Source organism: Delphinus delphis, chromosome 14, assembly GCF_949987515.2.
Source record: "Delphinus delphis chromosome 14, mDelDel1.2, whole genome shotgun sequence".
In the NCBI taxonomy this organism is placed as follows: Eukaryota; Metazoa; Chordata; class Mammalia; order Artiodactyla; family Delphinidae; genus Delphinus; species Delphinus delphis.
This window is the reverse complement of record NC_082696.1, coordinates 78,979,021-78,991,832: the sequence shown is the minus strand read 5'-3', so window position 1 is coordinate 78,991,832 and position 12,812 is coordinate 78,979,021. Positions and strand designations below refer to the sequence as shown.

The following is a 12,812-nucleotide window of genomic DNA, read 5'->3' as shown; positions in this document are numbered from 1 at the left end:
GGCCCAGCCGCTCCGCAGCATGTGGGATCTTCCCGGACCGGGGCACGAACCCGTGTCCCCTGCATCGGCAGGCGGACTCCCAACCACTGCGCCACCAGGAAAGCCCAAGAGAGGGAAATATGTTTAAAGGAAAACAAATCAAATGTGATAAACTCAGTGCCTGCCCCTATAGAGGGGCAACAAGGTGACTGTGACAGGTCTGCTCCAGAGGTGCTTTCTTCTGACAGAGTCCGGTGGTTTCTCAGTCTGTGACCCACATTTAATGAGCCTCTTTAGTTGGCCTTCTCCAGGGTTCACTCACAACTCTTACTAGATAATCTCAAAGCCCTCCTGCTGGAGCAAGTGTTATTTTCAAGGCAGCTGTCACCAAAGGGCAGCCTAATAATTAACAAGCATCAGATCCAGAGGCTTCAGGGTCTCATTTCTGGCAAAGGATGTATGTGCCACACACAATAACACTGTCAAAACTTGCTGTCTTATAAGGAGATTTTGACGTCGTAACAAAAGAACTCAGTATCCTCCTAAATACTAACTTCTCTGAGAACAACTCTTAAGGGCTCAGGGATTATGTCACTCCTTGCAGCAAAATGAGGGTCTGTTTTCTGTAAAACTGTGAAGCTGTGTTTTCAGGGTTTGCTCTTTCATTTCAGATATTTCACGTTACCAGGTTCTAAGGTCAGTTGCACTATACAGTCAGCTCTCCTTACCTGCAGGTTCCACATCCACAGATGCAACCAACCGTAGATCGAAATATTTGAAAAAAAATTCCAGAAAGTTCCAAGAAACAAAACTCGAACTGCATGCCAGCAACTATTTGCAAATCATTTACATTGTATTAGGTATTATAAGTAATCTAGAAATGACTTAAAGTATATGGAAGGATGTGTGTAGGTTTTATGTAAACACTACTCCATTTTATATAAGGGGCTTGAACATCTGAGGATTTTGGTGTCCATGGGGTCCTGGAACCAGTCTTGAGGGACTGTGTATTCCAGACAAGGGGATCCGTAATTCAGCCTGCATATTTAGAATTAAAACAGACTCCTAAACTTGCAAAACTTTAGAGACTTGAAGAGGAATAGCATTCCATGATAGGAAATACAATGTGCATGATAGGAAGTACAATAGCATTCCATGATAGGAAATACAATGTCCATGATAGGAAATACAATGTGCATGATAGGAAATACAATTCCGATGTTCTCCGGGTTTAGCTTGATTTGGAGAAAAGGCGATGTTAACTTCAGGCTTTAACAACCAGATATTTTAGATGAAGTGCCTGCATGTCCGGAAATATCCACAGAGCTTGCTGCTGTGGTTTGATCCGTAATACCTCTCTCTGACATGTGCCTCATTTGATGTTTTAGGAGTTTGTGATGATCGTTGTCTTTGGTTTGGAGTTCATCATTCGAATCTGGTCTGCAGGCTGCTGTTGCCGGTACAGAGGATGGCAAGGAAGACTGAGATTTGCCCGGAAGCCCTTCTGTGTTATAGGTGAATATCAAAGTCCTGGATACCTAGATTTATGCCACCGCATCCTTTTCTTCATCTGTTTCCGGTATCGCAGCATTTAGTTAATGTTAAAAGCTAACATTCATGGATTATTCACCATGGGCCAGCAATCTCGTGTTTTGAAAATGCTGACTCATTTAATCCTCTTCATAACATGATGAGGTAGGTATTTTTATTATCCCCATTTTAAGATGAAGAAATTGGGGCACAGAGAGGTGAAGTGAGTTGCTAAAAGTCATGCAGGTGGTTAGTGGTGGAGCTGGGATTTGAGCCAGATGGTCTGGCTCTAAAATACGCACTTGTGTCAGGTTAAGTTATGATGAAATACATGGTTCTCGAGTGTCGCCCTGAGTTTGGGAGCATTGATTTCACTAAGTGTAAAGACGCCTTTTTGCTCTACAGTGTAAGCAGCACCCCTTCTATGCTCTTGCTCTGCTGGGGCGTATAAGTGTAGTTGTCTGGGTAAAGCCTGTTAATGAGCATGCCTCAAGAATAATTACAAGTATGTGTGTGCACTGTAACTGGTAGACCTGTTAAAGTGTTTATCCTCTGAAATGTGAGTCCCCACCCTACAGTCCCCGAATCAATATCACATCCCTGCAGCTCCCTGGCTGCTGTCCTTTCAAAGAGATTCCATTCACCTGGGTACCAGCCTGAAATTATAAAACATCCCAGAGTTAAGATCTGGCACCTCCAAGTAATAGACTTAAAAGTGGATCATAAAATTGAAAACCTTAGTCAATTATATCTCAATTTTCAATTAATCGATTAAGTTTTTAAGTAAGTTGTCTACATCATGGCCCTTTATCCCTAAATATTTCAGTGTGGGTTTTCCAAAATAAGGACATTCTTTTACCTAACCTTCCATAAATTGGACATTAACACAATACCTTAACTAATCTGCTGGTTGTATCGCGGTTTTGCCAGTTGACCCAATAATGTCATTTGTAGCATTTTCCCTCCAGGGCGGGACCCAGGCTGGGTCACAACTGTGTCTGGTCATCACGCTTCTTTGGTCTCATTCGTCTAGAACCGTTCGTCAGCCTTTCTCTGTCTTTCCCAACACTGACATTTTTGAAGAATTTGGCCTGTTTTTAAGAAATAGAATGTTATTCCTTTGGGGAAAGAAAAAGAAAACCCTGTCTACAAAAGCTTGTCGTTGTTGTTGATGTTGTAGTTGCTGCTGTTATTCAGCAGCTACGTTTGGTTTTCTTGCTCTTTTTTCCTTTCCACTTCTTTGGTAGCCATTCAAATCCAAATGCTGAAAGTTCTCGGTGAGGTTTACTTATTTCAACTATTTCCAATCTGAGAAAGTGGGGTTTTTATTTACAAGCTAGTTTAGACTGAGCTCTTCATCAGCAGCTGGTTTGCCATTTTGTTTCAGGAGTTGGGAATTGTTGAGCACCTTTAGTTTCCTCCCTAACCCCTGTTCCTTAAGGAAGAAGTAGAGAAACCCCCTCCACGGGGACTGTAAGAGGAACCCTTTGGCCCATCTTTCTTCCCAGTGCGGTGTGAGTGGCGCACATCCTGGGCACAGGGAAGCGGGAGGGCTCCCCACACGCATGCATGTTTCCGGAGCCACCATTCCTTCAACCAGACGTTATGGACATGGGGCTGTGCGTGAAGCCCTGCGGTTACCACAGTGAATCTAGTGCAATTCTAAGTTACATCAACCTTGAAACACCTTGTTTGGCCTTCACTAACGCAGTCTGTTTGTCCGGCTGCCCCTCTTCTGCCAGAGAGGCATGGAGGAAAGTGGGCGCCAACGCCCAGCCTTGCGGGTCCACCCAGCCCCTCGGGTGCATCAGTGAAGGCACTTGATTTTCCTCTGGAGGTTTTTCCTCTTTTTTAATTCCCTGCTCAAGCTACACCACAAAACACTGTAACTCGATGTGGAATTACGGCACAAGAACTTCCTGTCCTATGAGGGACCCAAACAAAACCATTCACAAGGCAGATGGTTTGGCCAAGGCTCACTCAGCTTCTACAGGATAAGGTTGGTTCACGGATGACTGCAGGAACGTTCCATTCCAGGCTTTAAAACCAATTTAAAATTGGTTTTATTCCAATTCCAGAGGCAATGCCAATGTATTTCTGGCTTCTAAGCTAAAAAGCAGGTTCTTTCCCAGACGCCTGCTGCCCTTTGATAGCTGTTCTCAGCTACAGATACATCAGCATAACTTAGTCCTTTAATCTTTCTCTTCCTGTCTCGGATCCGTTCAGGCCTTGGTGTAATGCATGGTTCTGAAGACTACGTTGTCGTCGTCGTCTGTAACTTAGCCACCTTTGAGCCTGTCAACTGTGACCTTACAGATTTAGTGTGACATGGTTTAGGTGTGGCTGGAGTTTAGTTACCTCTTCAGGCCTTTTCTTCGTTTGGATATTTGACCTCTAGTGAATCTATTGCTTTGGAAGAAAATTTCACAGATAAATATATCATGAATCCCCATTAGAACAAAAACAGGATTTGTACTTACATTTAGGATAACTATGCACTTTTCAGTCTTTTTTTTGAGGTACATGTAATGGTTTGATTCATGGTCCAGACGAAGCAATGAAATAGTGAAACGTGTTCAAACGTGGGTCTTGAGGATGAGGTCAGTAAGATGTAACCTACACAGAGGAACCGAGGTCACCTGCCTGACGGCGGCAGGCTGTAGCACGTGGCTGCTGGGGCCCTTTCTAGGCCTGCTTAATAGGCCCATAAAAAAATGATTGATGTCAGGGGTTAAATGATAAAGCAAAATGTAAAGTGAACCCTGGATTTCCCTTGTTTTGCCTAATTTACTGTGGCAAAGTGGACAAGGAAGTAGCATTTCCCTCATCTGTCCATGACAACTGTTGTGAGTTTGGAAATGTAGCTAACCTCTCTCAAGACTCCATGTATCTGTAAGATTTGGTTACTCTGAACATGCCAAATACACACCGAACACTTTTAGAAGGCTTGAGCATTCAAGAAAGGATCCAGAGAAGACTGGTAGCCTGGCTGTGCCTGCAGCACAGGGAGTGCTTTCTGGAAGCACCCCTGTGTTGCTCTCTCCAGCTGAAACAGACCAAAGCTTCTACAGCCGTCACCTAGCGAGCCCTGCAGACCAACTGTTAGTATTTGGACACAAGGTGATAGAGGCCCACGAGCTGATTCCCAAAGACTGCAGAACTTCCCCTCCTGACCTGCCCACCCCTCCACCCCTGCACTGGAGCCAGAACCAGGGCATTTCCAAATATTGTTGATTTGAGAAATCATAAAATCATTATATTCTTAGGTTTGAAAAACATATTTTAAACAACTGTAACCTAAGGGAAGAAAAAAAAATCTATTCAATTGTTTCTTAATTAGATGCTCTCTTTCATTACCATGTTGATTTATTTCTGCTTGATTTGAGGAGTTTGCTTTGAAAATTGGTAAAAGCTTATCTTGAATTACAAAATTCTTCCTTATACCTATGCATTCAATTTACATCTCTCCCCTAAGACGCTGTTGAAATAACATTTCTACATACGTCTGGGGGCCATAATCGCTGCCCTACGACTGGGAGAGTCAAGTACATTTGGAGATATCTAACGAGCTGCCCTCATTTACCTGGACTGGCTGCTTTCTGATTTCTCTACATTCAAACACAACTCATTCACTCGTGACCTCAGTATTGAGAACGTGTGAAATAACCTCGAAGACTGAGTTCACAGTCACTCCTTTTCTAACTTCCGTAAATGACCTACCTGAAAGTTGCAAACCGTACCAAAGGCTGGTGCCTAGATCACGATGATGAGCCTGATCTGTCAGGAGGCCAACCAATTTCCTGTAGCTGCGGCTTTTCTGGATGCCCCAGTGACTCTGTCTAGAGACATATGTAACAGGGCCGTACTTCTCAGTCTTGCAGTGCATTTCAGGGAAGCAGAAAACACCAGCCTGTGGTTAATCGTGGATCTGTATTTGATGCTAAATATAAGTCGGTTTTTAATTGCTATTTTAGCAGTTCTCCTTCAGGGTAATATTTCCCCAAGAGGACGAAAGAGGCAAACCTCAGCACGGATATTTCGCCCTGAATGGAGCATATATGCCTTTGACATGAGATAACAGTCACTCCTGAAAATGCCAACAAGTGTATTTTTTTAATGAGAAGAAAATAACCAGTGTCTTCTTTGGCTAAAACAAAATTGCAGCCTTTATTAAAATCAACCACACAGCCAAGGCCACTCTCATATATCTGTGAGTTCATCCTGTTAAAAGGCAGCTTCAGCTGCTAATGTGTTGGAAAGCTGTATCAGAGACTCTCAGACTGCCACTGGCTCTGAACTGAAGATTGAGACACCATTTTTCTACCTCTCCAGGTTCTCCCTCTTTGGTTCCAAGAGACATACTCTTCAACTGTGTCATTTTCTACACCTTCTAATCTCCTCTGCCCTTTAGTAGAAGTTATATTCTCTTGGGTTATTTCCTGTCAGTCATATACTCTTCTGCTGTTTCTCTTTCCATCTAAGTGTTCAAACTCCAGTGCATGTGGTCACCTCCATGTGGTTAACTGGACCATCTGAGGACCATTGAACCCTGTTGGGTTGATTGACCACAGAACATTAGAGCCATTTCAATCCTTCTAATTAATAAGAGCTGATATTTATTGAGACTTGCTACGTGATGGGTACTGCTCTTGAACTCTATAAATATTGTCTTATTTAATCCTACATGAGTTTTATAATATCCTTCTTAAGGATGAGGAAGTAAGCTAAGGCTTAAGAAACTTGTCCAAAGTTAGAAAGATGGTGAATGAAAGAACCAGGATTTCAGTCTAGGAAAATATACCTACCTGATGAGCTGTTTTCACTCACAACACTTCTGACACTTAACGTGTGGCGGTTTTTCCTCACACCAGCCAATTCGCCAACTTTCCGGACACCAACTTGGTGTTCAACAACTCAATACAATCCTGACACTAACAACTGGTATTAGCACAGACCCCACAGGTTCAGGGTTTAATCCCACAGGACTTTCCCTCCTCGACATCAGATGCCAGCCACAGTGAGGTGCTCAGGCTAACACACTTCTGCCTGGCTGACTACAGTTGGGGGGCTCCAGTAACTCCCCACCTCACTAGAATGACACAGAACTCAAGAAAGTGCTGTAGCTTATATGATATTATATTATATTACATTAATATTATAGCTATAATCCAAGAACAGCAGCCAAATGGAAGAGGCACACAGGGCAGGTATTTGGGGCCAAGGACTGGGTAACATGCAGTTTCCGTGCCCTCACCAGGCGCCCCGCCTCCCAGCACCCATATGTTTACCAACCCAGACACTCTCCAGTACCCATGGTTTAGAGATTTTCATGGAGCTTTTACTCCAAAGACACAAGTGATTAAATCATTGGCTACTGGTGATGGAACTCCATCTCCAGGCTCCTTTCCCTCCCCAGAGGTGCAGGGTGGGGCTGGCCCTCTCATCACGCCTTTGTCTTTCTGGTCACCAGCCCCCATCTTGAAGCTCTCTAGGGACCCCCAGCCACCTCGTTATTGTACAAAAGGCACTTGTCATGCCAGAGATTCCAAGGTTCAGGAGTGTGTGCAAGGAACCCAGAACAATGAGCAAGTATCTACTTTCCAGAGTACCACACTACCCAACTGTGAGAAGATTGCACTTACTGTTCATTAGTACTTTTCAATTAAATTTAGTTAACCTTGTCCATTGTCATCAACTTTACATTTGTAATATTCATTATTTGTATATAAATATTATCATTTCTAATCTGAAATCTTCGAATGAGAAGCCAGACTTCACAAAATGACATTAATTGCAGTATCAGCCTTAAATATTAGCCTTATTATTTCAACTAGATCAGGTTACCTGTGCTGCTCTCCAACGTAAAGAAGAAATTAAGCCCTAAAGTAGACTTACTTGCCTCATATAAGACTGTATACCCTTTTGAACAATGTTATCATGAGGTCCTTGGGTATTTCCTAATTGGAGGCATCTCCGGATAAGTGATATCACTCCCAGAAATGCCTTCGCATGTTTGTTCACGTTAGGAGACCCTTGGAGACCTATTTAGATCACTGTTGACCTGGTGCACAAATTTGAACTTATAGTTTGATCAGCTGGTATGACTTGACCATATAGAGAATACGCTTAGAGGAAATGGATAGCTAAAGATTATTTCCCACTCCTTCTATAAACTTCAGTGGCGTACTACGATATATTGTACTAATATTCTGTACTTTCAAATGTTATGTGAGAAAATTCATTCACAGACAGAGCACTTATTATGTGCCAAACATGACCTTAGGTGCAAAGGACCCCAAGATGGATAAAACATGATCCCTGCCTGTAAGAGTATGGTCTCCCATGGCCGTGGAGAAGGAGAGACACTAATTATGTTGATTCAGAGCAAACGTGATGGAGGTAGAAGTAGTCTGGACAGAAAGGTGTAGAACATCATGACCGACTGAGCAGAGGAGTGAAAGATCCCCTGCATTCTGAGCTCAGTCACCCAGCAAACGTCTACACAGTGTCCACCATGTCCAAGCGCAGTTCTAGATGCCAGGGATGCTGTGTGGCTCTAAATGGGCAGTGTCCTCCTTCCTGTTAAGCTAATATTCCAGTGGACAGAGAAAAATAATATGCAAACATATTTTTTAGAAACAAGATAATGTCAACTAGAGATAGCGTTATGAAGGATATAAACAGAGAGACTGGGGGCTTCTTTAGATCGGGTGGCCCAAGGGGGTCTTTCTAAGGAGTGGGACACTCAAGTCAACCTGAGTATTAGAGAAGCCACAATGAGAAGATGTAGGCACAGATCTCTCCAGGCCAGGGAGCAGGCATTGCAAAGGTTCTTGAGACCCAGTGAGCTTGGTTGGTACCAGGAAGAGACACATGGCCATTGCGGCTGGAGCTCAGTAAGAAGTGGGAGGTGATGGACGGACAGCCACCCCTGGGGGCCATGGGGGCCACGTGAGGGCATATAGTTGCCTGAGACAAGGCAGCATCTAGGATGGGCCACCAGGCAAAGGTCCAATAGATTGCTGGTGGGCCTGATGCTAAATATTTGGGTTAAAAAATTTTTTGATCAGGCAACAAAAAGTATGGCTACATAAGGCTCTGGGTCTCTTGGTCATCTGTCTATACCTGTCTGAACTTCATATCGGAATATACAAATCATTACCCATCCAGAAAAATATAAACCTGTCCCTCAGACTTTTCCACTCATCTATATATATCTACCCTTAGAAACATGAAATGTCCAAACTGAAAACTGAAAAGAAATGTGTTATTTCCCGTGAGCAGCAGGAATTAGGAGAAGGTGATGAGAGCTCTCCCATTCCCCTTGGAAACTATCACCAGGAAGCAATTCCCAAGGGCCTCTTAGCAAAGGACTCTGCGGCATATGCTTAGTTATGGCTGTGACACAGATTTGTTTCATTAAAGGTTATTTACTTCCTTTGAGAAATTGTCCCTTTCTGCCTTGAGATGTTCTCTGAAGGCTCGCGATCAGTAGGAAGCATTAAGCTGTCTCTCGGGGATCATTCTTCCGAGTGGTGCTTGGAATTTGCCAGTAGGAGCCCCCATAGCCTCAGTGGAAGTCAAGCAGTTCAGCACCTGTATGCGCTGTGGAGATATTCCCGGCACCTCTTTGCAGTGTTTGTGTCTTATTTTTAATAAATACCACAGAGCGCTCCATGCACAACTGTGTGCAGCATTTGAGAGCTGGATAATGTGCTGTGCAGTGGGAGTCTTTTAAAATTAGATCTTAAAGCTTCTTTCATTCCTGCTAAGAATCTCAACAACAGTATAAATGCATCTTTAATTCATCAAAGAATACCTTTCTGTAACGGAATTTGGAGCTCAGTTAGAACATAGAGCTTGTAAAGCAGCACCGTGTCCCTCTGAGACGTTGCTTCTCTCACTCTGTAGACAGAAAAATTGAGGCCTGGCACAGGGTGGGTGCTCCGTGCTCAGCCCCCAAGTCAGCAGTGGAGCTGGAGCAGAAAGCCAGCCTACTGTGGCTCACGACTCTAAAGCACTACCTCTTGAGAGTCAAATTTAATTACCATATAGTCCATTTAATCACCACACACAAGAATAACGAGGGAGCAGGAAAAAGGAATTTATTAACAGGTTAGTGGGAGACCATGTGACATAGATTAGCAACTTTCTTGTCAGCGTGTTCTAGGTGGTATCCGTTGCCGTGAGAGATTATCCTGATTCCACGGGCCGCAACTGGCAAAGGACTGCTTGATTTTTCTCACTTTGAAATATAAGTAAATGTTCCACTGGAAAATGCTGCAGAACCACCGTTTTTTCAGAAATAAAACTCCCTAACTTTTAAAAAATAACAATAATAATAATAAGAGAAAAAAGAGTGCATAGTTCCCCTCTGCACTCCTTCTGGGTAAAAAGAAAGAACCACATTGAATTAAAGGTTCAACTCACAGCCTTCCTTGAAACAAAAGATGAGTGAGCCTTTGCTTCATTTTTGAATTTTGATTACTTTTCTACTAATCCACAGTGGCTGTGAACTTGCTGGACCATCTATGGCTTCTTTACTGCACACGTATTAGAAAATGGACAACAGTTTAGGACTATATTTAGATAAGAAATCTTCCTTTGATGCTGAATATAACAGGAGGTTAGGACTTGGGCACTGGGTGTTACACGAACAGGAATAAAATTTCACGATTTAAAGTATAAATCGTATTTACAAACTATCCCATGTAACCCCCATAGCAATCTTACTGAAACTGAAAAAGATGAGGATTCCCATTTTGTATATTGAAAAACTGAGACTTAGATTAAGGGCCTTATCGAGGGTCACACTGTATAAGCAAAAGACTCAACAAAAACAGAGAGATGTGTTCACGTCAAGTCCCAACATCCTTCTATGACACCACGTCATCTCCCTGCATCACTCATGTATGGCACCGCAGGAGCAAATCAATAAACCATGTGACAGTCTGAGTCCCATCCCAAGATCTTCCCCACCCCACAAGAGACACTGGCTAATGTGAAGTCTGAGAGAAAATAGATGTTTGTTCCTTTTCCCAACAATCATCTTCCTAAGATCTGGCCCTTAGTTACAACTTTTAATTTTGAAGTAACTTTAGACTTACTTAAAAGTTGCAAAAAGAATAGAGAGGCACATTCACAGAAAGATAGACAAGATGAAAAGGCAGAGAGCTATGTACCAGATGAAGGAACAAGATAAAACCCCACAAAAACAACTAAATGAAGTGGAGATAGGCAACCTTCCAGAAAAACAATTCAGAATAATGATAGTGAAGATGATCCAGGACCTCAGAAAATGAATGGAGGCAAAGATTGAGAAGATGCAAGAAATGTTTAACAAAGACCTAGAAGAATTAAAGAACAAACAAACAGAGATGAACAATATAATAACTGAAATGAAAACTACACTAGAAGGTATCAATAGCAGAATACCTGAGGCAGAAGAACGGATAAGTGACCTGGAAGACAGAATGGTGGAATCACTGCTGCGGAACAGAATAAAGAAAAAAGAATGAAAAGAAATGAAGACAGCCTAAGAGACCTCTGGGACAACATTAAACACAACAAGATTTGCATTATAGGGGTCCCAGAGGAAAAGAAAGAGAGAAAGGACCAGAGAAAATATTTGAAGAGATGATAGGCGAAAATTTCCCTAACATGGGAAAGGAAATAGCCACCCAAGTCCAGGAAGCACAGTGAGTCCCATACAGGATAAACCCAAGAAGAAACATGCCGAGACACATAGTAATAATCAAATTGGCAAAAATTAAAGACAAAGAAAAATTATTGAAAGCAGCAAGAGAGAAATGACAAATAGCATACAAGGGAACTCCCATAAGGTTAACAGCTGATTTCTCAGCAGAAACTCTGCAAGCCAGAAAGGAGTCGCATGATATACTTAAAGTGATGAAAGGGAAGAACCTACAACCAAGATTACTCTACCCGGCAAGGATCTCATTCAGATTCCATGGAGAAATCAAAAGCTTTACAGACAAGCAAAAGCTAAGAGAACTCAGCACCACCAAACCAGCTCTACAACAAATGCTAAAGGAACGTCTCTAAGTGGGAAACACAAGAGAAGAAAAGGACCTACAAAAACACACCCAAAACAATTAAGAAAATGGTCATAGGAACATACATATTGATAATTACCTTAAACGTGAATGGTTTAAAGGCTCCAACCAAAAGACACAGGCTTGCTGAATGGATACAAAAACAAGACACATATACATGCTGTCTACAAGAGACCCACTTCAGACCTAGGGGCACACACAGACTGAAAGTGAGGGGATGGAGAAAGATATTCCATGCAAATGGAAATCAGAAGAAATCTGGAGTAGCAATACTCATATCAGATAAAATAGACTTTAAAATAAAGAATGTTAAAAGACACAAGGAAGAACACTACATAATGATCAAGGGATCAATCCAAGAAGAAGATATGACAATTATAAATATATATGCACCCAACATAGGACCACCTCAGTATATAAGGCAACTGCTAACAGCCATAAAAGGGGAAATCGACAGTAACACAATAATAGTGGGGGACTTTAACACCTCACTTACACCAATGGACAGATCATCCAAAATGAAAATTAATAAGGAAACAGAAGCTTTAAATGACACAATAGACCAGAAAGATTTAATTGATATTTATAGGACATTCCATCCCAAAACAGCAGATTACACTTTCTTCTCAAGTGTACATGGAACATTCTCCAGGATAGATCACGTCTTGGGTCACAAATCAAGCCTCAGTAAATTTAAGAAAATTGAAATCATATCAAGCATCTTCTCTGACCACAATGCTACGAGATTAGAAATTAATTACAGGAAAAAAAAACCGTAAAAAACACAAACACATGGAGGGTAAACAATACGTTACTAATTAACCAAGAAATCACTGAAGAAATCAAAGAGGAAATCAAAAAATACCTAGAGACAAATGACAATAAAAACAGGATGAGCCAAAACCTATGGGATACAGCAAAAGCAGTTTTAAAAGGGAAGTTTACAGCTATACAAGCCTACCTCAAGAAACCAGACAAATCAAATCAAACAATCAAAACAAACAAAACAATCAAAATCAAATAAACAATCTAACCTTACACCTAAAGGAACCAGAGAAAGAAGAACAAACGAAACCCAAAGTTAGCAGAAGGAAAGAAATCATAAAGATAAGAGCAGAAAAAAATGAAATACAAACAAAGAAAACAATAGCAAAGATCAATAAAACTAAAAGCTGGTTCTTTGAGAGGATAAACAAAAGTGATAAACCATTAGCCAGACTCATCAAG

The 12,812-nt window shown here is 41.9% G+C and overlaps 1 protein-coding gene across 5 annotated transcripts in view; it reads left to right on the top strand.

The window, feature by feature from the left end:
• Positions 1-12,812, top strand: part of KCNQ5 (potassium voltage-gated channel subfamily Q member 5) — a 580,339-nt gene that overhangs the window by 430,800 nt on the left and 136,727 nt on the right. For all 5 annotated transcript variants that reach the window (XM_060030362.1, XM_060030361.1, XM_060030363.1 and 2 more), the window contains exon 3: positions 1,368-1,494. In XM_060030362.1, coding sequence (XP_059886345.1) covers positions 1,368-1,494 — 127 coding nt within the window. The remainder of the gene's footprint in view (positions 1-1,367; positions 1,495-12,812) is intronic.